Source organism: Ictalurus furcatus, chromosome 6 (assembly GCF_023375685.1).
Source record: "Ictalurus furcatus strain D&B chromosome 6, Billie_1.0, whole genome shotgun sequence".
In the NCBI taxonomy this organism is placed as follows: domain Eukaryota; kingdom Metazoa; phylum Chordata; class Actinopteri; order Siluriformes; family Ictaluridae; genus Ictalurus; species Ictalurus furcatus.
The window spans coordinates 9,325,219-9,352,448 of NC_071260.1; the positions used below are offsets into that span (position 1 = coordinate 9,325,219).

General features: G+C 40.6%; 1 protein-coding gene across 2 annotated transcripts in view; it reads right to left on the minus strand.

The window, feature by feature from the left end:
- The window catches only part of cntnap5a (contactin associated protein family member 5a), a 145,925-nt gene extending 123,206 nt beyond the window's left edge, over positions 1–22,719 (minus strand). For both annotated transcript variants that reach the window (XM_053626449.1, XM_053626448.1), the window contains exon 1: positions 22,306–22,719. In XM_053626449.1, the coding sequence (XP_053482424.1) occupies positions 22,306–22,387 (82 nt within the window). In that variant the 5' untranslated portion in view covers positions 22,388–22,719. The remainder of the gene's footprint in view (positions 1–22,305) is intronic.
- Between the last annotated feature and the right edge of the window lie 4,511 nt (positions 22,720–27,230).

The following is a 27,230-nucleotide window of genomic DNA, read 5'->3' on the forward strand; positions in this document are numbered from 1 at the left end:
CGGCATGGATTTTAACAGGCCCCAGTCTCTCCCCACTATTTCTTCTCAGTAACCTGAGGGCCGTTTCAGTGCTTTATTAGCTCAAGTGACATTTGATAGATAGCCACTTGTATGCCTGATTGAATATAAAATGCGACTGTATGGTGTTGCAATCTGGTGGAATTTCATTTATGAAATAACAACAAAAAATGGTAGATTAAGCTGTTTATAAAAGTGTAAGCCAGAACCATATACATTCACTATCCACTTTATTATGAATGCCATACTAATATGTAGTACCGCCCTTTGCTCACAGAAAAAAATTCTGTTGCTGGCCACTGAAAAAAGGGGCACTAAATTAACTTAATTCAGTTGTGTACATTGGTTCCACATGATTGAACAGTTTGTTTTCGCACATCCAACATGATTTGATTGAAAGCCCTGAATAAAATTACTGACCCCAGCGCATGCTCAAACCCAGGTCACTAGAGTAGTAAAGCAGTGACATTTACTTCTAAGCTATTCTACCGCACATTTTTCCCATCTCTGCTAACATCCTCATGAGATTTTATAACATAATTGGAACATTTGCTCACGCTACATAATTCAAAGTAGTAATTAGAAAAAATGGCGTCGCGTGTACACGCAGCGGCTCAGCACTCCACATATTGGTACGTTTTGTATAGTTTATTGGTAATTTATTTTTTACTGAGTGCTACGTATGGACAGGCATATGTATAATACAGCCGGCACAAACTGCTCGTCATTAGTTTGATGCCCGTAGGCTGTATTTTCAACCAGGAAGACATAGCATTTGAGCTGGTCAGACCACTGGGGTTTCCCTGGATTACTCTCCCAGCCGGAAAGCAATGAAGGCCGCTCAGAGAGAGGAAGCAGAAGCGAGGGTGCAGAGCTGGGGTACAAGCTAGGTTAGGCAGAGACCCACACAAGCCTCCACTGCCAAGCCTTTTCATCAAACGCAAGATCACTTCCCAACAAGATTGAGGAGCTGGAACTTATTACATCTATGCAGAAAACTATCCAGGACTGCTGTGTCATGATAATTACAGAGACTTGGCTCAACCCAACTGTCCCAGCAGAGGCTATTCAGCTAGCAGGCCACGCAGCATGTTGCCTTTGTGTTTACACTAACAACAACTGGTGCACAAACGCCTCAATAACTGACACTCACTGCTCTCTGGACCTGGTGTACTTATCAATAAGATGTTGCCCCTTCTATCTACTGTGAGAATTCACTGTTGAAATCACTGCTGTTTACATACCTCTGATTGCTAACACCACAACAGCTTTGGGCTACTTGCTAACCGCCATTAGTAAACAACAGCAGGCCCATCCAGATGGAGTCTTTGTTATAGCAGGCAATTTCAACAGAGCCAGTCTAAAGACTGTGCTCCTTAAATTTCATCAGCATGTTCTGTGTCCAACTAGAGGAAAAAACACATTTGACCACGTATATAGCAACATCGAGCATGGATATAAAGCATCACCTCTCCCCCATCTAGGACTGTCTGACCACATATCACTGTTTCTGACTCTGGCATATAGACCACTTATCAAGAGGGTCAAACCAACTGCTAAAGCACTACAAGTGTGGCCAGAGGGGTCATCTGAGCAGCTGCAGGACAGCTGCAGTTGCACTGACTAGACTGCATTTGTGGATGACAGTATCGACATCCATACATCCTCTGTGCTATTTTACATAAATTGCTGCATTGACAATGTCAACACCACAAAACGGATTCACATGTTTCCTAACAGCAAGCCGTGGATGACCAAGAATGTAAAATTCCTGCTGAAGGCCCACAATTCTGCTTTCCGGTCCGATGATATGCAGTACAGCGCAGCCAGGACGAACCTGAAGATGGGCATCAGGGATGCTGAGGCAGCCTGTATGTGGAGGATCGAGAATCACTTCAGAAACTCTGACCCCTGCTGGGCATGGCAGGGGCTTGGTCACATCAATGGGCAGAATAACACCAGCAGCCTGACCAACAGCAGTGCTTCAGAGGCAGAGCAGCTCAAGCAGTTCTTTGGCTGGTAGTTCTTTGAGGTAGAAAGAACTGGGACTACCATCAATCCAGTTCCCACCACCGATAGTCAGACACTCGTCATCCAGCCTGCTGAGGTGATATGCACTCTCCGTAAAATCATCATATGGAAAGCAGCTGGTCCAGACGGTATCACAGGGTGCATCCTCAGAGACTGTGCAGCAAAGTTAGGTGAGGTATTTACAAATATCTTCAACCTTTCTCTGTTGCAGTGGACTGTTCCAACCTGCCTGAAGACATCCACGGTAGTGCCAGTGCCAAAGCAGGCTGCCATAATATCCCTTAATGATTATAGGTCCAATGCACTGACACCTGTTATCATGAAATGCCTGGAGAGGTTGGTTCTGCATCACATCAAGGCTGCTCTGTCACTCACATTGGACCCCACCAGTATGAATACAGGGTCAACAGGACAACAGATGATGCCATCTTCACTGCCCTCCACACTGTACTGTGCCACCTGGAACACCAAAGAACGTATGCACAGTTGCTGTTCATGGACTACAGTTCTGCATTTTACCCAACAAAATGTTCTCCAAGATGTTTGACCTAGGAATACAGCACAGCATCTGCCTGTGGAATAAGGACTTCTTAACAAAGTGGCCACAGTCAGTGAGGATGGGCCCACATCATTCCTCAACTCTTGACACTCAGAACAGGAGTACCACAGGGTTGTATGCGGAGCCCGTTTCTCTATTCTCTGTATACCCATGACTGTATACCATCCTATAACACTAACACCATTATCAAATTTGCAAATGACATGACTGTGGTGGGGTTGATCACCAGAGGCAATGAGTCTGCCTACAGAGAGGAGGTACAGAGGCTGATAGTGTGGTGCAAAGAGTATAATCTGACTCTAAACATCAAGAAAACAAAAGAACTAATTATTGATTTCAGAAAGAAGCAGGATGTTCACACACCACTGTATATAAACAGGGAGATGGTGGAGAGAGTGTCCATCTTTAAATTTCTGGGCACATACATCTCAGAGGACCTCTGATGGACCTCTCACAACGGCTCTTGGTGTCATCTACCGCTGCTCCATTGAGAGTGTCCTCATACGTGGTATGCTGGTGTGGTATGGAGGCAGCTCCATGAGGATAAAAGGATGATAAAAAGGCCTTGCAGAGAGTCATAAAGACTGAGTAGAACATCATCACAAACCAACAGTTATCTGACCTGTACAACATATTTACCTCCCCTTGCCTGCAGAAAACACATAACATTCTGAAGGACTCATATCATCCTGCCCATAATTTGTTGCCATCTGTAAAACGCTACAGGTCTACCAAACACACCACACACCACAAGATTCATGAACAGTTTTTATAGCTCCTAAAGCTATCACCATACTGAACCTTGAACTGAAAACACACCCTCCAACTACAACACATCCTTGATATGCAAGAACCATTCTTGTGCAAAAACATTGAGAACTTTATTCCATTTATCATTTATGTGCAAAAACGTTATGAGCACTTTATTTCATTTATGTGGACTATGGTCTTTGTTTGTAATATGCACTGAATTATTGGGTAACTGTATATACATTGGCAAGTCCATAATTTCATTGTATGTTTGTACAATGACAATAAAGAAATCAAATAAAAAAATAAACTTGTGGAAATTAAATGTAGTATAATCAATGAAATCATGTTTTGATGAGAAACTTAATTTCTTAAGAGAACTTTATTAGAAACACCTGTACACCTACCCATTCATGCAATTATCTAATCAGCCAATTATATGGCAGCAGTGCAATGTATAAAATCATGCAGATATGGGCCAGCAGCTTCAGGTAATGTTCACATCAACCATCACAATATGGAAAAAATGTGATCTGACTGATTATGACCATGGCGTCATTGTTGTTGCCAGACAGGCTGGTTTGAGTATTTCTATACCTGCTGATCTCCTGGGGTATTCAAACACAACAGTCTCTACAGTTTACACAGAACTGTGCAACAATAATAAAAAAAATAAAAATAAAAATAAACATCCTGTGGGCAACAGTTCTGTGGACGGAAACGCCTTGTTGATGAGGGGGTCAACAGAGTATAGTCAGACTGGTTCGAGCTGACAGAAAGGCTACAGTAACTTAGATAACCATGCTGTACAATTGTGGTGAGCAGAAGAGCATCTCAGAATACACATCATGTCGAACCTTGAGGCAGATGGGCTACAACAGCAGAAGACCACTTCGGGTTCCACTTCTGTCAGCCAAGAACAGAATGCTGAGGTTGCAGTGGGCACAGGCTCACCAAAACTAACCAACTGAAGACTAAATAAACATAGCCTGGTCAGATGAATCTCGATTTCTGCTGAGGCACACCATGGACCTGCCTTGTGTCAACAGTCCAGGCTGGTGGAAGTACAATGGTCTGGGGAATGTTTTCTTGCAACAATTTCGTCTCATTAATACCAATCAATCATCGCTTAAATGTCACAGCCTATTTGAGTATTGGTGCTGACCATGTGGCTTCATGGACACAATTTACCCCTCTTCTAATGGCTACTTCCAGTGTGATGATGCACCGACAATGCAAGGAAAAGTCATCTCAAACTGGTTTCATGAACATGACAATGAGTTCAGCGTTCTTCAGTGGTCTTCCCAGTCACTGGATATGAATTCAATAGAACACCTTTGGCATGTGGTAGAACAGGAGATTTGCAGCAGGAAAGTGCACCTGGAAAATCTGCAGGAATTGCGTGATTCAATTATGTCAATATGGACCAGAATCTCAAAAGAGTTTCCAACATGCCACGAAGAGTTGAGGCTGTTTTGAGATCAAGGGGAAATTCTACTCATTATTAGTATAGTGTTCCTAATAAAGTGCTCAATAAGTGTGTATTCTCTTAAATTTGACTGACCACATGACTTTTTTTCAAGTATAGGTAACTAGTTAGTGCGCTAGATCAAGCAGTTCGAAAGACAAAATAAATATGTAATTCATGGAAATTGTTTTAATGATGTTTCCTGATCAGAAGGTTTGGGGTTCCAGACCCAGTACTGTCAAGCTGCCACTGTTGGGCCCTTGAGCAAGACCCTTAACCCTTTCAGCTCCAGGGGCTAACCCTGTGCTCTGACTCCAGCTTCCTAACAAGCTGGAATCTGCGAAGAAAATAATTTCACTGTGCTGTAATGTTTATGTGACAAAGGCTATTTCTTCTTCTTCTTAATGATATTCTTTCTGACAAGTTTATGCTTCTTTCAAAAATCCCTTTGTACTAAAACTAGACTGAGTCCCTCGACTGGGTTGTAACAGTGACCACAGTGGCAGAAAGACAGCATCTTGCTTTTGGTTTTGACCTTGTACAATTAGTGCCAAGCCATTTTTATCACATTATTTTACAGCATGCTATAGATCATTTGATATTCCTCTTTTGTGTTTGTGTCTTTTTATTATTCTTATCCTATACTGGATTATTCTTGTGTTATTTTTTGTGATTTATCTTATCGAACCATCCTTGGGGTTTGGAAAGATGTACTAAACCTAATTATTGGCCTTTTGTTATTTGCGTACATAAAAATGTCTGGAAAGACAGAGCCAGACTCCATGATTAAGAAACACAATATGGAATATTGACTAAAGGATGCCTAAAATCATTAATTCCTGTAATTGCTAGTTTAAAATGCCTAATGTTCCTGTATGGCTCTCAAGTCTAGGTTGCCCTCTGGATCCCTCACAGCTTGAGGGATAAATATCCTATTAGCTTCTGGTAAACATCACATCAAAGGGAGTAGGACCTCTCGTTACAGCACTCGTATCCCATCAGCTCCCACTGCCGAGACGCATGCTGCGAACCACTATTCCGCCTTATGGAAATGTCACCAGGCAGGCTCACATTTAAGCCGAAATGAGAAAATTGGAGTTATATCTCAGCTGATGTAGCGACTATGACTCACTCGAGTTTCACTGGATGCTTGGCCAAAGGGTGTGGACAAAGTGGCAATTTGTGTTGTATCACACACAGTCTTAGCAGGATGGCAGGATTGCTCCAGAGCGGCTCGGAAAGAGCAATTTTGAAATAATGGATGGAAATGTCCTTTTAACCTTTCTCAGCTCTTTGAATTTCAGGATTGTTTTATTTACTTATTTATTTATTTTGTTGAGACGTGCTATGGAAATATAATGCTTCCTACTTCCTTTTTCCAATATGTGCAATATTGGACAAGTGCAGTTATCAGAATATCTAGTTATCAGAATATTTTCAAGCACTGGTGGATCAGTATCGAATAAGATTTTATAGATTTTCGTTTCTAAGCCACTGGTATAATTTTTTATACTTGTAGTGAACTCTCTTCTGTCCTCTATATTTACCACCCATGCAGATTTTAGGCACACCAGTGTATCTATAATGATGCACTAAAACAGCATTATACTTGAATTATCCAATGGCCTTGTTTTCAGTTGGCTTCAATTAAAATGTAAATTAAACAATATCAAAATCATGTCAGAATTGAGTATTGACAGTATTTTATGTCTATGTGACGATATGTGTGTGTAGTGTATTGGAATGTGTAAAATCTGATGATTTTCTTGTTTTTAAGCAAGCTTCCCAGTTTAAATATGTCAATAGCTTAAAAGACAAATAATGGTAAAAAAAAGTGCATTGTCCTCACAGTATTACCATTAAAATAATTAGAGCAAAAAAAGGGTATCAGATCAGTATCAGGTGTCAAATTAAAATGTAAATTTCCAATATTCGCCCTGCCCAATTTCTGTCAGCTTGTGCCCACTGTAGCCTCAGATTCATACAGAACCTGATGTGGTCTTCTTCTTTTTGGTCAATCCACCTCAAGATTCAACATTTGAGATGCTTTTCTGCTCAAGGTTGTAAAGAGTGCTTATTTTAGTTACTATAAACTTCCTGTCAGCTGAAACCATTCTAGCCATTCTCCTCTGAACTCTCTTATCAAGTCAACTTTGTTTTGCCTATAGAACTGCTGCTCTCAGGATGACTTCTGTTTTTGGCACCATTCTATGAGACTAACTCTAGAGACTGTCATGTGTGAAATTCCCAGGAGATTTTCTGAAATCACTGAAATCAGCCTGTCTGGCACCATCAGCCATGAGATCGAGCTGTTCTATGCTGTTTTATGATGTTTGAAGTGACATAACTAAAGCTTTTGACCTGTATGTGTATGATTTTATGCATTGCTTAGTTGCTACATGACTGACTGATTGAATAGTTGCAGGAACAAGCTGGGGAACATGTCTTCCTATTAAAATGGCTGGTGTGGATATATTTAATTTCATAATTTAATGCCATTGTTACATGCTAAATGCTGAATTATGTCCATGTGCTAAATGCTTGATGCCTTCTAGTGCACAGGCTTCCATACTCCACTTTAAACATGCTGCAACACATAATTATAATAGATTTAAGGCTTTGAATGTATGTGTGTGCAGAAACAATGTGCATAAGAGTGCACGGTACAGAGGACTGTCTCTGAATTAGACCTAAGCTCAACATGAAATGCTGCAACAAAGAACTCTGTGTATTCAGAGGACACCATTGAGAATGTCACTCTACATGAGTACTTCAAAACCCAAATGACACTTCAACTCTGAGTGCCCCTAATATGCTTATGGAAAATAAGGGCCCTTGATATTTTGTGGTTAAGGAAAAGATGAAATGTCATTGTGTATGCCTCGTGTTTTGTTCAGTACTTAGCAGGGGGCATTTAATCGACCAAATGTGTGTGTGTGTGTGTGTGTGTGTGTGTGTGTGTGTGTGTGTATATATATATATATATATATATATATATATACACACACACACACATATATATTTTTCATCTTTCACAGATCTACTGAAGGGTTCAATCGAAGGACCACTGCAAGCATTTTAGCATTCCCAATACCTCCTATCTTTTTAAAATTTTATGATCTATAAATATAAATATAAATATGATGAGCCAGTATAACAGGGCTAAGCTTTGTTTTGGGATAATTAAGTAAAAATGTCTTCATCACAGCATGAATATTCATACACATTTCATGAACATGCAACATATTTACTTCACTGTCAAAATACATACGCTCCAGAATGTCTCCTTTACTGCTAATAAGAATTTTGATTGAAGTTTTACCTTCCAGGAAATAGCTGGTATTTATGTTTTATTTGGGTTGCTGAACGCAAAACACTTCATAGTTTAGTGTATACCCATCTCTAGTTTAATAAATTAACTAGACATGCAGCAATCTCTGGTTTTATATTTTCAATACAGTATAGGTATCAGTGTTCTGAGTATAACATTTTTTTTTTACTTAAATAGGATGTGTTCACTTGAAAAGTCACCTTTTTAGATCAAGCCCTGGTGCATTTACCACTTTAGTGTGGTTTAACTCTTGTGAGAACGTGATTCGACCCTGAATCGATCCTGCAGGAAGTGAAACAAACATACTTTGTATTATATATGGGTGGTGGACTAAATTTTTTTCTTTAGATGTTATCTGCTAAACTGAGCCAAAGAAGAGCGCTTAAGTGCTGCAGAAATATGATGCGCCCTAGATATCAGGACTGCATAGAAGAAATGCTGGATATTATGCAATTATCTCGTCGTCTGATTATTTATTGGTTGATTTCCGTAATTTTTACGCATTGCCAAATTAGTATTCCTGACAAAAGAATAAAATGAGCTTCACAGATATGATTTTAGCTCCGCCCCTTCCCACACATCCCTAAAATCTGTCACTAACAGGATGCTCTGTATGACCTTTTGTCTTTTAAGCAATGAAGAAGCCTTGTAGTAACAAAGCTGCTCCACTTTTGTATGTAAATAAGAAAATGGTCACATGATTATATGATTGTGCAGCTCATATAAGTTTAATAAGCATTCATTGCAAGTGTACCATACTGTTAATATTGTAAATATTTCCTATTTCTAGGTTATAAAACACTATCATACTGTCTGTATATCATCATACTCCATGCTCCTGGTGTAATGAAATCTAGGCTGTTAATCTAATTGATTAAACTGCTTATTTGCCTAATGCAGCGAGAGTGTGAGAATGAACGCATAGTAAAAACATCTTGCATCACATATCCTTAGTCATTATGTGCAGTGCTGCAGAGGCTTTTATTTTCTTTGTTTAAGGGAACTGAAGTGTTATTTAATGTGCATCTCTATAATTAATTTGGAAAATGAGACTACCTCATCCATGACTGATGCTAGTCACACAAATTGGCAGCCAGAGGGCTAGGCTGGTTCATTATGGAGCGGCGAGATAATTTTCACGAATCCATCATCGAAAGTTATCTGATGAGGATGTGGCAGTAAACAAAGGCCGTGCGTTCATGGAGCTTTGTCCGTGAAACCTTGGTAAGTGACACACATCCTCATGGGGGAAAAAAAAACACTCTTAAAGAGACACTGCTGGTTATATCTGATTGTGATTGTGATTGGAGAGTGTGAAAGAAAGGCTAAACTGGATGAATAACAATATCTTATTCATAAAATGAGACTTTCTTATAAGACTCCTCTATTAGGGTTGGAAGTATAAATACAAGATCATACTATTCTGTTATATAGAGAAACTAAAATAGATCAGTGTTAGCCTTTAGTAGTTTATCAAAACAATAGTTTTGAAATAGAGAATAGGGTTTTTTTCTTGTTTTTTGTATCTTAAAAACTAAAATCTATGAGAATCTTATAGCACATTTCAAGTATGTCATTGTCTACATAAACCAATCAGCCATAACATTAAAACCACCTGCCTGATATTGTGATACTTAGAGGATGTTCACCTGGATTTTTTGCTTCGTAGCAAATAAGCAAATCACAGATATGACACAAAATCATTTTTGTGTAATAGCTGAACTTTCTGGGTCTGTGAAACATACCTCAAACAAATTAAAGGAAATAATTTTAATCAATGGCATTTAAAAAAAAAAAAATTCCAGATCAAGTAGAGAAAAAAAATTATGAAATCACTCAATGTTGAGTAAAAAATTATGGAATTATCAACAAAAAAAATCACAATTAGTACATTGTTGCTCCATCTTGGGCTTTTATGACAGCCTTTAGAGTTCCCTGAGGCATGGACTTCACTAATGAAAAACAATATTCTCCTTCAAGCTGGTTCAAACTTTCTCAAATAGGGGTTGCCAGATCAGCAATTTTTGCCAGGGGTTGTAGCCTTCATTCCACTTGGACATCAATAAGCCTTGGCCGTGCATGACCCTGTCACTGGTTCACCACTTTTGGTAGGTACTAACTGTATACCATGAACACCCCACAAGACCTGTCATTTTGGAGATGCTCTGACCAAGTTGTCTAGCCATCACAATTTTGGCCGTATCAGAGACATTCAGATCCTTAAGCTTGCCCATTTTTCCTGTTTCCAATACATCAACTTCAAAAACTGACTGTTCACTTGATGCCTAATATATCCCACCCCTTTGCCATGTCCCATTGTAACAAGATAATCAACGTTGTTCACTTCACCTGTCAGTGTTTTTGGTGTTATGGCCGATCGCTGTATACATCCAGGATATCATAAGCTTAATTCTATAACTATTTTAGTTTTCTTTATCACACTAAACCACCACATTACTACTTTATGCTCACAAATAATCCAAGGACTGTGTTTAACAGTAATACTGCTGGTAATTTCATTCATCATTCCATGTCACGTAGGTCTGATGTCAACGTCTTCCCAATATGAAAAGAACAGTAGGTCAGCGATTACAAAGAATTCCACCTTGTACACAACATTTCTGACAGAGAAGGGGTCAGAGTATTCCGGCTTGTACTTCTTGAAAGATAATGCTTTTAAGGGAAAATTCAACTCTGTGTTTTGCTCCATATTAAGCTTTGAAATGCAGACAGAGAATGAAAGAATCTGTCTCTTCCTTTTCATGACAAACATGCAGTGAGCGTTCTAAAGAGGTTTCAGTATGTTCTTAGACATTTATTTCAGACCTGAAGCTTGCGTTAGTGAATACACTTCTCCCCAGAAAATGAGTGACGTTCAAATCTTGATCATGAGTTCAATCACTGACCTGAGTGTTAGCATCAGACTTCTTCAGTTTGGATTTATGTCAATCTATCTGTAAGATTTGGGATGATGTTATCTAATGAACAACTTATGTATGGCAGTCTTTTATGTGCCACAGATTATTGTTAACAAACATTTATACCACAGATTATATGGCTGTGTACCTCCGGCTGTATCATTATTGATTCTATAGTAACAACATACAAATAAGGACTTGTATGCCACACAGTCCACATAATCTAACACTAACTATTAGTCCATATAGGATTTTGCAGAGTTTGCGATGCACTTTGGAGAGTTTTTTTTTTGCTTTTTGCAGAAAACTACTTGAACTGGCAAACTTTCAACTGCACGAAATTGTCTTTCGCAGTGACATTTGGTGGTAAATGAGAAGTTTAGCTGTACTCATGTTTGACTCATGTGAATAGAGGAGGGTTTTGACTGAATGTGTATTGTGATTACGTCACATGGCACGTTGGTTTGGCCCAAATCTGAGGAAAATCTGCAGTAATCCTCAGAATATTGCAGAATTTCCTTGATTTTACGCTAATTTATATGATCGCAAAATCACAAAATCCTGGAAGGACTGAATAAACACATTATTTTTTTTTAACGTGTTGTTTAACAAAGCAAAACATTAGAATCATTGATTTGGTGGAGCTTTTTGTTAGTAGATGTTTATTTAACATTTATGGAAAGAGTCTCCAGTCTCAACACTTTGTAACACTCAGTAAAATTCCCAACACAGGAAGGGAGGACTTACCTGTGTCTCTGTAAAATGATTTGGGTCAGGTTTTTTGACTTATTAACTTCAAGATGGAAAAAAAAAAAAACACAGGCTGGTGAGGGAGCAACTATTAATAACTGCTATAAAAATAAATGATAACAGGAAGTTGATGTGTCTTTCATTAATAAATTTGAAAATTGTAATCATTGGCAAACCATGGGGGGGGGGGTATTTTTGCATGATTTTCATGTGTTATTCCTTACATAACACAATGCCATCATCTACTGTATTTATTGGTCTGGGCTAGCGATGATAATGTTCTTTGTCTTTGGCAGCAATATTGTCTAATGAATTTAATTGGTTATCGGGGGACATGGTAGATTAGTGCTTAGCAGGTTTGCCTTGCACCTCCAGGTTGGGGGTTTGAATCCGGCCTCCACCCTGTGTCCTGGGAGTTTGCATGTTCTCCCTGTGCTTTGGGGCTTTCCTCCCCCAGACCAAAGACATGCTGACTGACATTTCCAAATTGTCTGTAGTGTGTGAATGGGTGTGTGATTGTGCCCTGCAATGGGTTGGCACCCTGTCTGCCGCTTTGTCTCCCAAGCTCCCTGGGATTGGCTCCAGGCTCCCCTGCGAACCTGTGTAGGATAAGCGGTATGGAAAATAGATGGATGTTTATATTTCCCAATACTCTAGTTACCCGGACCAGACAGTTTTCCAGCAAAAAAATATTATTTGTTTAGATCAAATTATCTATTCATTATGAATAAAGGATTTGTACGGTTTACTGTAGAATGGTAGAAACTATACCATCGGTATAAAATCAACTATTAGCACTATGACAAGGAAAAACTCCATGAGACAACATGAGGAAGAAACCTTGAGAGGAACCAGACTCAATAGCAAACCCATCCTCATTTGGGTGACACCGCATAGTGCAATTACAGTATAAATCATTTCCCTTCCATAACTGTGTACTATATAGTCAAATATTGCAAATTGTGTTAAGAAACACTTGAGTATGAGCATCATTAGAGTTTTAACTTCAACCATTCTGTCTATCATATAAAACTGAAGTTATTAATTGTTCAGCGATGGAGACTGGATTGCATACTAGGGATGTCACGATACCAAAAATCTAGTAGTCGGTACCGATACCACCAAAAGTACACGATACTTGATATCAAAGTTGATACCACGGTGTGGTTTAAAAAAATATATATATAAAAATTTAAAATAAAATTAAAAACTCCTGGAGGAGTTAAAATCCTCCATTATCTCTGGCTAATACCGGCGAGAAAGAGAGAGAAAGAGAGAGAGAGAGAGAGAGAGAGAGAGAGAGAGAGAGAGAGAGAGAGATTTTAGTTATCAAACACTGTCTGACAATGACTAATAAAACATTGCTAAGTGCTAATAACAAGTCCTAAACGCATGCGCACACACGCACACAAACACACACACCCCTTATACTATGAATGTAAGCATTAGTTTAAATTCACTGATATGGTGGCAGGCCAAAAAGATTCATTAAAATCATTAACATGTGAATAATTATTAGTGACATTAGGCTACATTTAGCTGACAGGCTGAATGGCGATGCATGGTGGCCCATTCGGAGGTAGTTTATAACATTGCAATGCATTAGCATCGTTAATAAATAACTGGCTATCGCTAACATTACATGGAGCATAACGGTAGCTGGTTTCACGGCCACAATGCCAGCTGCCTCAAACAAACATAATATAGGACCTGTCTTTCAGGTGCTTCGCCAAATTCCAGGTATTTCCTCGATTTGTTTGAAAGAACAATAGCATCGGTTGCACACCAGCAACCCACGCTACCTTTCCTCTCAACGAGCTTTTCTCTCTCTGCCTCTTAACGAGTCGGGGCGGAGCTAAACTTCTGTAGTTTTTCCTGTGTGCTTGTAGGCGTTTTTCTTCTCCTTTACCACTTGTGGACCGACTAAAACTCTTGCACGTATTTGCTGACCCCTTCAGTTCCGGAAGAATTACAACCCCGGTAATAGGTAATTAATAACGGTACCTACGCTACTGCAGAAAAACAAATACTGTCACGTTTTAAGAATGTTGGTACCGACTTGGTACTGAAGTATCTGTTCTCGTGACATCCCTATTGCATACTCTTCTTTGCAAACTGTTCTTAGATTCTTAGTCTACCTAACCATAATCCATTCCGACCTTTCCCAATTTCTTTCAAAACGTCTGTTTTTCATCATGAAACTTTGGACTTTCTAATAAATAAAAAGTGTTATTAAATCAGAAAGGTCATACTGTGATGCACATCACTATTGAGCAATGTCTACTGTACAGTATGCTCGAAGGTTATCAAGTCTCATCTCAGCTTCAAGGATTTTAAGGTAACTTTATTGAATAAATGCTATACAGTAGTCAAAAGGCAAAAGCATTACACTTTCATCCCTCTATTTCTATGGAGAGCTTGTAGGTCAGACTTTCATGAGCGAGTTAATATGTATCTTCTTCTCAGCAGGAATTTCTACAAAATGACTCAGCTCATGCTGATCTAGATCTGAATACACACGTTCAAAGGTGTGTAGCCTGTTGCTCAAGCAGCCCTGTACCAATATGATACATTACAATATTTGAAAAGGCAAAAGATTGTTTTTATATACATGTTGAACTACCTTCATGAAATATCTATATAGCAAATAGATTACTGAAGAAAAAAAGCAGAAAATAGTTTTAAAAATCTGTATGTCTTGTGAAGACACTTTACCTATTAATTCTGGATTAATTAACTTAGATACACACTTTGTGTATCTGTTAGGCACACTAATGTAGAAAAAATTAAAATAAACATTTAATACCAAATTTATAACTGAATATGGGGTGTCTAAGACTTTTAGACAGTATTGTATCTCATAATCTTTATGTAGCACTAAAGCGTTTTAGCACTAGTCGGCTCACTTCTGAATACAAGAGCTAATTATCATTTTTTTTTTTTTACAAAATGATGCCTGATTAGACAAAAACAAACAAAAAAAATGACCATTACAATATTGTACTGCACCTGAATCACGTTCTTGTTAACGAGCACTCATGTCTATAGCCACAGTTTGCACTGCACTCCTTGCTGAGCCGTGCACACTCCAGCTGCATGGGCTCTGTGGTGGCATATGGCATTGTGACACTTCCCTCGCTACGTGCTGGGCGACAGCTCTGAAGAAGTCAATCCAGTCGGATGTCCAGTTCAATGAGAGAGTCGAGGGTGAGTTGATCGTCACGACAGGCCAGCTCCAACACTAATTCCTGGTTAAGTCCAAACACTTGAGAGATTAGAACAACCGTCTTGAGAGATGGTTCGTTCCACTCACACCGTGCAGCAATGGTCTGGAACACGAGGGAATGTTCTACAACACGTCGTGAGCTATGAGAAATGGAACAGTCCTGTAAACTGTTCATAAGAGGAGATGGCCTCACGGAGAGCCTCGCTCCCCCCTCTGGCCTCGCGGAGAACTTTGCTCCTCCTTCTGGCCTCGCGGAAAACTTCACTACCCCCTCTAGCATCATGGGGAACGTCGCTTCCCCCATAGGCTCTGCCTTGAGCTTCGTTCATTCCGCTGGCTGTGCAGTAGCCATCGCTCCGTATTCAAGCCAGGCTGGGCATTAACTTCGTCTATATAATTAAAGTTGTCTCTTTGTGGTGCGGAGGACATTTTGCCAAGAGGGCCAGGACCGCTAGGGGAGGGAGTGTTTTCTGTTTTCTTTTCTTTTTTTGGGGGGGGGGTCTGTTATGTCAGAGAAGGAACTCTGAACTACAGTTCCCAGCAGCCACTGCACCTCACCACATCACAGTCACATGGCCACCTGCACCTGAATCACATTCTTGTTAACGAGCACACATGTTTATATAGGCACTCCTTGTCTTATGTTTGTCTTTCTTTGCCATTGTCTTTGTTGTTGTGTTTAGGTCTTTGGTTTATGTTTAGTCTTTGCCATAGAGTTTTGCCACAAGGTCTTAGTGTCTTTTATGTTTTTGTTATGGTCTTTATTAAACTTATCATCTGCACTTGCATCCGTCTCCAAAAATCTTGACACTCAGTAACAGATTTATTCTGGTCAGGGTCACGGTGATCATGATATGAACATTTAAATATAGCCTAGAATGATGTGAAGTTACACTTGGGTTTAATCACACATTGTCACAATTGTGATCTGCACATAATTCCTAATATGATGTTCAATCTTCTATACTTTACAGTACATACAACACATACTGTATTTTGTGCTTCTACAGTCTTTCATTGGTTCTTATGTTTGCATAGTTACGTGTTATGTTGTTACCTTTATACCCTCATGCTCTGTGTCATTTGTGTATCTTGACAATTGAATTTCAAAAACAGCCTTGAGCTTGAGAAAAGTGCTACAGTTCATACAACTTAGTAGTACTTAGCAGTAGTATTTGTATTATTATTTTTAAGTGAATTTTCTTGTAAAACTTTAAACCGCCATCACGTCAGCAAAGAGCAAAGTAATTTACATCAACAGCAATTTGAAAAATAAATAAAACAAATAATAATTTTTAAAAACACTATAATTTTCAAGCATGCATATCTAAACCCCCCTGCTGCTTCAAGCACAGTCCTACTCACCGGGGGAGCTGCTTTTCAAAAGCCTCCGATGTTTGACCTTATAATGGTGAAATGAACAACTCTATCACACTAATGTTCTGGTCAAAAGTCCAATGACCTCCTACTTACATCTCTCAAACACACACATACAACCACACCAACTGAGAGAATAGCTGCAATAAAAACCCACATCTGTACACAATTCTGGGATGCGCTAGGGCTGTAAAGGTAACCTTGACAAAAAAGGGTGAATTTTACATTAACTACATACGGTTATACAATCAGTCTCTCTATCATCCATCCATTAAGAGGGAATGCATGCACTTTATCTGACAGCATAGCTTCCCTCGTAGTTCTGCCTACTTGTGTTCCAAATCAATGCACACATGACCTGCACTTGGCAGAAGATTCACTTGGGATCTGCAGCGACTACTTTTCATAGACACCTTGATTGTAAGCACTAAATACAACCTGAGATCGAAGTCCTTTTGTCCACAGGCCTTCGCCAATCAAAATCTAAAAGAGCAAGGGCAAAGACATGACAGTCATTCTGATCTGCTCTCCCAGGGGCAATGTCATTTAGTCAGAATCTTCAGTTGAATCTAAATAAATATATATGTTCGGTACAGATAAACTGTCTATTTAAATGGTTGTGTAATGATATTTAAAGATATTTCTGGTAGCCAAGGCAGTACACACAGTCTTAGGTAACCAGCAATTAATTTCTGCAGGATTATGTTATAGTCTGCTCCTGTTTGCTTCCTGGTGTCTCCCTGTTCCAGGTCTGCCCTGACAATGTTCCTGGTTATTGCTCACATCTGTTCCTTATTGTGTGTCATTCTCTATGCATGTACTGTATACTCAAGTTTGTTAATGCTTTGTAAGATCTTACCCTGTGAGCCTAATCTCCCATTGACATGCATATCAATATTTTAAAAAATTGTATGGTTTTCACTCATGTCTAATCTGTAATCTCTGTCCACATAAAAATTTTAAAGCATGCCAGCCCAGGAAGTGTTGATAGTATAAACATTTAGGTCAAACACCTCAAGAATAATGTTAAGAGCTGCGTATCGGGTGTTAGAGATGGCAAAATACATTACAACACCAACATGACCAACAGTTCTAAAGTACAAACACAATGATTCTTTCAATGATGCAGAACCACTGCTTAAAGTTACACTTTTATACAAAAGTATTAAGTGGGTCTTATATAAAATCTCCATTCGCAGTGAGGTTTGTACCACTGGTGGATTCGGCATGTATCATACTATATACAGTGTAATAAGCAAAAAGTGAAATGATAATGCAAGCATGTTTCTAAATAGGAATTTACCACCAGACCACAGAGGAACAACCAAACAGAGTCCTAGCACATTCATACCAGATGAAAACTGCAACGGCCACTCACAGGATGATGTGACATTTTCAAAATCGTGCATTTTTCCCATCCACATGAAAGTTGTGAAAACTGAGATTTCATCGTTTCTTCACAGTTGAGAAGGTTTTTGAAAATATTATCATTTTTAGTGAGCCAAAACGCCATTTTCATCTGAACAAGAGGCAAAAAATAGTTTTCAGATATATCCGTATACGAGTCCCTCCAGGATTTTGCGGTCTAAAAAATTAACGCAAAATAAAGGAAACTCCGCAATTGATTTTATGCAGATTTGGGCAAAGACACATCATGGGACATCACCAAAATGCACATTCAGCCCTCTTCGATTTATGTGCATCAAACATGAGTACAGCTAAAAAGTCTCATTTACCAACAAACATCACTGCAAAAGGCATGCAAAACAATTTTTTATAAAATTAATTTTCTTAATTTACTTGCATTAAATAGTATAATGTGAAGTAATCTAATTTTAGATTCAGTTCATGTTGCAGTCAAAAGCATTCAACTCCACTCCAAGAGTGTCATGTCAGGGATTTTGAGGCGGATGCAAATGCAGAATATAAGTGAAACATTTAATAACGTATCCAACAAAACACAACACAAGACTTACATGAAACCAGGACGAGCATAACGTGAAACGGAAAGACAGACCAAGCAACGCAAGACAACAGTGCAGTTCTGAATGTGACTATACATACACACTCATGCTAATGAGCCAAAACGTGAAACAGCTGAAACAAGATATGTGACGTGGTGGGGAGCGAAGTTCTCATCGAGGCCAGAGTGGGTAGCGAAGTTCTCCGTAAGGCAAGAGGAGGGAGTGATGCTATCCGTGAAGCATGAGGGGGAGCGATGTCCTCCGTGGAGCAGTAAGGGTGAGCGACATATGGTACAAAGCAAAGGGAAAGAGCTATGTCTTGAGAGGAACATGGAGGCGGAGCGACGTCCTCAGCCGAGCAGGATGGCAGAACAATGTCCGAAGAGGAGGAGCCTGGCGTAGTGACATCTGAGGCAGAGCAGGGAAGCAAAGCGGAGCTCTTGGCCGCACAGTGAGGCGGAGCAAGGTCCTCATCTGTACAGGGATGCTGGGCAGTGTCCTCAATCATTCTCAACGTTCTCCATTGACTCAGCAGGCTGAACGAGATCCACAGTGGGGGAGGGAGGGTGGGAGATGGTTTCAGCCTGGTTGGAAGGCTTCCTGATATACCCCATGATGGCATACATTGCGTCAAGCCATTCCCTACTGACTTTAATTAGGGAGAATCTCCCTTCCTTTTCCCACATCGGTTTTTCCATTTCATAAAGGGCCTCTTGGATCCTGAAAAATTCTGCTACATCCATTTTATTTGGTCTTGCGTTCTGTCACATCAGGGATTTTAAGGCAGATGCAAATGCAGAATATAAGTGAAATGTTTAATAGTGTATCCAACAAAATACAACACAAGACTTGCATGAAACCAGGATGAACATAACATGAAACAGAAAGACAGTCCAAACAACGCAAGACAACAGTTCAGTACCGAATGTGACTATATATACACCCGTCCTAATGAGCCAAAATGTGAAACATGTGAAATGAGACATGTGACATGGTGCAGTGGCTGATAGGAAACGTAGTTTCTAGTCCTTTTCCGATATTACATGACAAAGGGGGTCAGAGTCCAGCACAGTTTACTGATTTTCCCCTGATTCAGCTCACCAGTTAATCACCAGCTTTAGTAGATGTATAGGGAAAGTCCTTCAGGACTGGAGCTCATGACCCCCGCTGTAGTCCTTGTTCATAGTCTTACAGCTGTCACCAAAGTTAATCTAACACTTGTTTTATATGGCTGTCAGCCATCTATGTGATTCTTCAGGGTGATTTTTTTTTTAAGGTTTTAGAATTAATTATTGATTTTTTTCTTTTAGCTCCATGATGCGTGACTGACGGCTACAAAGGAACTAATAAAAGGCCGCACATGCCACACAAATGCAACCAGTCTAAAGGAATTGACTACAGTTGATGAAAACTACGAAAAATTGTTAAGGGGAAAACAAATCTGGTGGCTGGCGTGGCAGAAAATAACTACATATTACAGCACATTGACCTACATACAGTGCTATACCAAAAAATGTCACAATACAGTAAATATTGTTGTGTGGTTCAGTAAATTGAAGGTTCTTGTAGTTCCAGGCTTTAAATAAAAAAAGAAAGAAAATTAGCTGCAAAACCCCCATTGATTTTTAATTCACACTGTCTTTACCTGTCTAATTAAATTTTCCCAGTTTTATCATACTTCAGCTTTTCATAAAAAAAGTTGAAATTTATGTAAAAATGTACAAGTATATGGTATCATTTGTAATCCAATATAGAACAAGCATTTTTACTGTGTAAAGTGCAAAAAATAAATGAAAACAACTGCACCAAATTATATACATGATAAATAAAATACACAGGAAATTGACTTTATCTGATATTGTACCATTCCCAAATGTTTGTCCTGGCAAAAAAACCCCAGCGTTCCATCTCATGTCATGTTGGGACCCTTATCCGTCCCCGAGCTCCCGATAAGAGGCATGTTGCTGCCTTAGCGGAGACATCAGATCTGAAAGGACATCCCCTCGTTAGGCCACTCGGAGACGTTGGACGCTTGCGGAGAGACAGCAGACGGCCATTATCTCTGTCACCTGACACACACGACAGGGCCGAGGCTTTACTCTTTAATGTCTCTGTGGTGAACCTGAGAGCATCCATTTTGCTTGTCCTGGCTGTTTCATCCGATCCCGTCAGTAGGGATTGCGGGGGCTCATAAATGATGGAGGAGGTTTTTATCGTTCCTGTTCTGTCATATTTCGGGGATTGTAGTGCTGCGATTTGCAGAGAAATGAGATTTGATCCTTCTGCAAATATTTGATGTCTTCTCTGCTTGATTACTTGATAGTACTGCAAAATTTCCTGACGCTTTGAGCTTGATGGAAAGGTTTGCAAAGAAATTATCCTTATTGCTGACTATCTGCTGTCTGTCTACACTCTGAAGGGGAAATGAAAAGGGATACTAAACTATAAACTTTTACTGTCTTTATCTTTTGTACATGTAAAATGTAGCTTTTGACCTGCAGATGTGAATGTTGTGTACATTTAGAAAAGATTTAAGGTGCATAAAAGTACTGTAATTGGAGTTTTTGAGTTAAGACATAAAATGCACCATTGTCTGTAAGAGATGTGTAATAAGGGTACAAAGGTGCACTTTTTATGATACAGTTTAGCAGTCTTATTTTTCTTTTCTTAGAACTTGCACAGCAGATTAAAAAAAGAAGATTTTGCAAAACTAACTGTTCCATAGCATTTAATCAAACCTGTCTGTCTGTCAGTCTTCAGAAGCATTTCAGGTGATGATGGACCTCCATCCAAAGCACCCATTTTTCTCCTAAGAAATTTTTTTATTTCCCTACACCGGATGCCAGATCTCTCTCTCTGTCTCTCTCTCTGTCTCTCTCTCTCTCTCTCTCTCTCTCTCTCTCTCACACACACACACACACACACACACACACAGTACATTATTAGCACTGCGTCCTGTGATTCTCTGAATCAATCCCCAACGACCCATTATTGCACATATAGCGAGTAGGTTGTGTAGTGGGCAGGACTGCATTATTTCATACCTCCTGCGCACACTGCACTGACGTAGGGAACACGGGGTGTTTGGGACTCGGCCTGTGTCGATCCCTTGAGTGGAAAGCACCTCGCAGTGCCCTGCTGTTATAGCTCACTATTACCACCCCCTGAGGAAGGTGGTGGGAGAGACATGCACAGGAAGGCTGTACAGAGTAATGAAAGGAAAAGAAAAATCGGTGGTTGATGAACTCGGGTTCTAACTGATTGATAATTGTCCTGAGTGCTGAGAGCTGAGAGACGACTGCAATGAAATATCTAACAGCCCACAGACTTACTGCTGCCAGGTGCACACTGTATGTGTCTTTTTATTGTTCCCCCATAACAGATTTTCATCATGTTCATAATTTTTTCTACTGAATTCTTCACGCAGCTTTCAGTCTTACTTTGTATCCAAGTAACTTTTTTTGTTTGTTTTTGCCTCGCACTCTTCCTTACACCCCAATGTTAGTAAATCACCTGCAGGTAATTCATTAGTTCTTACATGGGTTATACAGTATGTGTCGGGTTGAATTAATAGACACGCAGATGTACTGCGCGCAACCAGACGTAAGTCTACAAGGGTGGGGGGGAACACAACACTGGAAGGTAATGCACACGCGCGGATGTTTAGACTAAAGGTCATTTTTTTCACACATCACTTTCATGGACACATCCCTGAGTCTGACTCAGGGTGTGTATGTGCTCTGTTAATGACCCGTGAAAATGAAATTGCAGCCGGTGAAATGTTGCGAGTCTCATTAAAACGCGTTAATTACGCGTATGGGTTTCCTAACTTGTTGAAGGAAATAAGAAGGAGGCTGTAGGGGGATGCGCGCGGCGCGCGCGCGCGTGTGTGTGTGTGTGTGTGTGGACTTACAGTGAGCGGCAGCTATGGCTGAGCTGAACACGGCGAGCAGAGATGCACCGAGAGCGCAACACCGCCACTTCTGTAACTCCATGGCCGCGTAAAAGCTCCGGTAAATCCGAAACCAAGACCAAAAACGGGATGTATTTCCGAAGTGTGCCACCGACGTGCTTTCGCTCCGACAACTCGAGCCTCTGTGAGCAGACAGATGTGAGCTCTGACAGCTCTGTGGTCTGCCGCCGGTGATAGGAAATGCTCAGCGAGTGGGAAAAACAGACGCTCTTAAAGCCACGCGGCTCTCCCTGCGCGCATCTCTCTCTCTCTCTCTCTCTCTCTCTCTCTCTCTCTTTCTCCTACACTCCTCTCTTTCTGTCTGTCTCTGTCTCTCCCACTTTTACACGAATCCCCCCCCCACACACACACACATACTCTCTCGCTCTCTCTCTCTCCCCCTCTCTCTCTCTCACACACACACACACTCGCTCTCTCTATTTCTCTCTGTCTGTCTGTCTCTCTCTCTCTCTCTCTCTCTCTCTCTCTCTCTCTCACACACACACACACACACACACACACACACTCGCTCTCTCTACTTCTCTCTGTCTGTCTCTCACTCTCTCTCCCACTTTCACGCGCATCTCTCTATCTGCGTATGCGTGGTGGAAGAGCGAGTGTGGTGTGTTGGCGCGTGAGACGGTTTTTTCTTTCTTTCTTTCTTTCTTTCTTTTGTTTTCTCGGTATTTACTGCAACTTTTTTTTTCTTTTTTTTTCGTGAAAACATCTCAGATTAATTACGTTTGGTGTGTGAGCGAGTGTGAGAGTCTGACTCGCCGGCACGGTGTGCGCGTGGCGTGCGGGGCGACTGTGGAGAAGTGTGTTTTATCGGTTGGCGATGTGGTCGGGCACGAGAACATTGTCTCAGCCTCCGCATGAACTGTACAATTTTAGCAGGGCATTGTGATTAATAACGAACTTACAATGGCTTCTTCCCTCAGATCCCCAGCAAAAAAGATTGTGCTGTCCAATGTCCCTCCTTTTATCTCTGATGTGATAATCTCCAAGGAACTGTCTCGATACGGGTGACTGGGGTCTCCCCCATGAAGAAAATCCCCCTTAGCTGTAAGTCCCCACTGGTTAAACACCTGGTGTCTTTTATGAGAATGGTTTTTATGATTCTTATAGATGGCATGGAAGAACTAAACCTAGTGTTTAAATTCAGTGTTGATGGTTTTGACTACAGTATCTTTGTATCTTTGGATGCGGACATGAAGCATTTTAAATGTGGTAAAACAGGGCATCTTGTCCGGGCCTGTCCTGAGAGACAGAGTGATCCCGGTGTTTCTGAGCGGCTGGGGCCAGACGTAGCTGAGGCTGCTGGGGCCGTTCCCTCTGTGGTTGAAGAGGCTGCACCAGAGCCCAAAGAAAGTGAACCTCAAGCCCAGCCTGCAGCCTAGGAGCCTACTAGGGCTGCACCAACCCCAGAGAGGCCCTGCTTGTCTGAACTGGCTCTGGAGAGTCCCTGCTTGTCTGAACTGGCTCCGGAGAGGTCTTGCTTGGCTGATAAAGACACCATGGATTCTGGCACAGTGACAGTACACGTGGGCCAACTCTATAGATTACACACTCTCCCTGGAAAGATTGGATCGGTTTTATGGCTTTAAACATCAACTGACATTTTTACAAAATGTTTTATTGTTCCAGTAGGCATCTCTGATCACAGCATGGTACAGTGTATTATCAGTTTAAAAAAAGTAAAACCAAGGAGTGCTTACTGGGATTTTAACACTGCACTTTTAAAAGATACTAATTTTAGAGAATCTTTTATTTATTTTTTGAATGGTTTTAAATCAGAAAAGGTTTTTTTTAGTTCTATACAACAGTGGTGGGATGTGGCTAAAGTACAAGCTAAAACATTTTGTCAACAGTACACTTAATGTCACAAGACACATTGTCAGATCTCTGAAAGCACTTGAAATTGGAATAATGGAACTCCAATATTTGGAGACCACAGGAGATCGAGGGCATGTTGAAGCCCTCAAAAGTAAAAAAAAAAAAAAAAAAAAGCCATAATGAATGCGCTGTTGGCCATTACAACACAGGGGGCGCTGGTCCGCTCACGCTTTAAAAGTATGACTGAGATGGATGCTCCTTCTGAGTACTTCTTTGTTGTAGAGCAAAATAATGGACAGAAAAGATTCATACATGCTGTGCGAACAGACTCAGGGGATCTCTTATCAGAGCCCACTGAAATTCGCAAGCAGACATTCAGCTTCTACTCAAAGCTGTACAGCAGTGAGTGGTCAGGGGCACAGATGGGGTAGGAGAGCTTACTTAAGAACCTGCCAAAATTCTCAGAGCAAGTGGCCAGAGAAATGGATAGAGAGCTGACATTGGGAGAGCTCTATGAGGCTCTCCAGCGTATGGAGAATGGATGGGCGCCAGGCATAGATGGTCTCCCTGGAGTTCTACAAAGCCTTCTGGGCAGTAATAGGGCAGATGTGATAGAAGTTCTACATGACAGTGTGAAGGGAGGTGAGCTCCCATTGAGCTGCAGGAGAGCCATCCTGACCCTACTGCCAAAAAAGGGAGACCTGACATACCTGAAGAACTGGAGCCCACTTTCGCTGCTGTGCACTGATTGCAAGCTGCTCTGAAAAGCATTAGCTTCAAGACTGACGAAGGTAATGGAGCTAATCATTCACCATGACCAGACAAACTGTGTGCCTGGAAGGTCTATACTTGATAATGTATACTTAATTTGTGACATTTTGAACATCTCCAGGCTATTGGAATTAAAAGACTGGTCTCATTTTTCTAGATCAGGAAAAGGCTTTTGACTGGGTTGAACATGAATACTTGTGGAAGGTGCTTGGGTTCAACCCAGGTTTTATAGCCATGTGTCATGAAATTGTACAGTGAAATTGAGAGTGTACTGAAGGTTAATGTTGGTTTATGTGCCCCTTTTAGAGTTTACAGAGGCTGTTCTCTCTCAGGCATGCTGCACACTCTAGCAATTGAACCTCTTTCATGCAAACTGAGAAATCAACCTTCTGGTGTTAATATACCTCATTCTAGCGCTTCTCTCTGTCTCTCGGCATATGCAGATGACCTGGTTGTAATAGTAGGAGCACAAACAGATGTGAATATTTTAAATGACTTTGAAATTTTATCCTCTGCTAAGGTCAACTGAGCCAAAAGTGAAGTCATTCTAGTTGGAGAGTGGGAAGGTGGGCAGCCCACACTACCAGGAGGCTTGGTATGGAGAAAGGGTGGTTTTAAATACTTGGGTGTTTATCTGGGAAGCACTGAGTTTTTCAATAAAAATTGTGAAGGAATTGATGAACTTGTAAAGGACAGACTGAGCCGATGGAAGTGGCTGGTCCCAAAGATGGCTTCTGGTCATCAGCAGCTTAGCAGCATCATCCCTGTGGCACAAGCTGGCATGTGTGGATCCGCCACCAAATCTGCTAGCAATTGTCCAGGCCCTGTTAATGGACTTCTTCTGGGATGGTCTACACTGGATTCCTCAAAATGTCCTTTATCTGCCTAAGGAGGAGGGGAGGCAGGGGCTGGTCCACTTGGTCAGCAGAACTGCAGCCTTTCATCTCCAGTTCATCCAGAGACTCCTCACTGGACCCAGGAATTTAGTATGGAGAGCAGCAACCTATATACTGTTACACATGGTAGGAGGACTGGGGTTGGACTGAACTTTGTTTTTAATGGTCAAAAGAATGCTAGATGTTGCTGGACTACGAACTGGATTTTTATCATAGGCTTTTTAAAAGTTGGAACTTTTTTAAAAAACAAAGTAAGGTGTGCAGAACATTACACTGGCTGCTGGAAGACCCCCTGGTTTACAGTGGGCATTTGGACATGTCTAGTGTGACCACTCCTGCACTGTCCAGGGTTCTGGTCTCCTCAAGGACTGCGACACTCCGGCAGCTGGAGAACATTACAGGGACAGACCTGTCACGGGCAGAGGACTTGGCAGCGTGTATCGTACTGCGGTCCCTAAATATTGTGAATATGCTCCTGCATCGCTGGAAGTCCACCCTAATGTCAGAGAAGCGTGTTCAGCTTATGGCCTACAAAACAACTACAAAACAAGTCCTACAGAGGAAAAACCTATTCCCCAGCTGGGCATCACTCCAGACCTAGATGGGTGTCGCTGGCCCCTCCTGGAGTGCAGGGGTGAGGGATAAATGAACACTGAGACAGCGTCCGGTAAGCTACTGTATAAGGCCTGTGTGAAAGTTTTAAACAAGAAAAAAAAACTGAATGAGAGGGTGGACTCTCCATGGCGAAGTATACAGGGTTTTAATGATGATATTATACCAGAGTGGAGGGCACTGTACAAACCATCATTAACCAAATAAGTTGCTGACCTCGAATGGAGGATTTTACATGGAATTGTCTCTGTGAACTCTTATCTCCATTTTAAACCCTGAGGTCACACAGGAATGCCCATTTTGTTCACAGAGAAAGACTGTTTTTCATACTTTTATTGCTCCAAGTTGCAGTCATTGTGTTTTTACAAAGCATCTTAAGGTCAATTTATGTCGATTTTACTTTTCAGAATTTTATTCTTGGTTCTATATTTGGTCAGAAGAAACAGGTTCAACTGTCAGGTGATTAATTTTATCTTTGGCCAGGCCAAAATGGCAATATACCTGAGCAGAAAAAGCAAAGTGGCACAAACACAGACTGCGATACCATAAGAATTATCTCTAGACTAATTAAAGCAAGAGGAAAAACTTTGTTTTGTACCAGCATTAGACTGATAGAATCATCACAACTACATACACAAACTGTTCATTGTTGTGTTTAACCTAACTTATTTTATTTTATTTTTGATGCTTCTTTAAATATTTATTTATGGATTAAGTCACCTTTATGTCATTGTGTATAATGTGACTTTTGTAAAATAAAGGATTGTACAG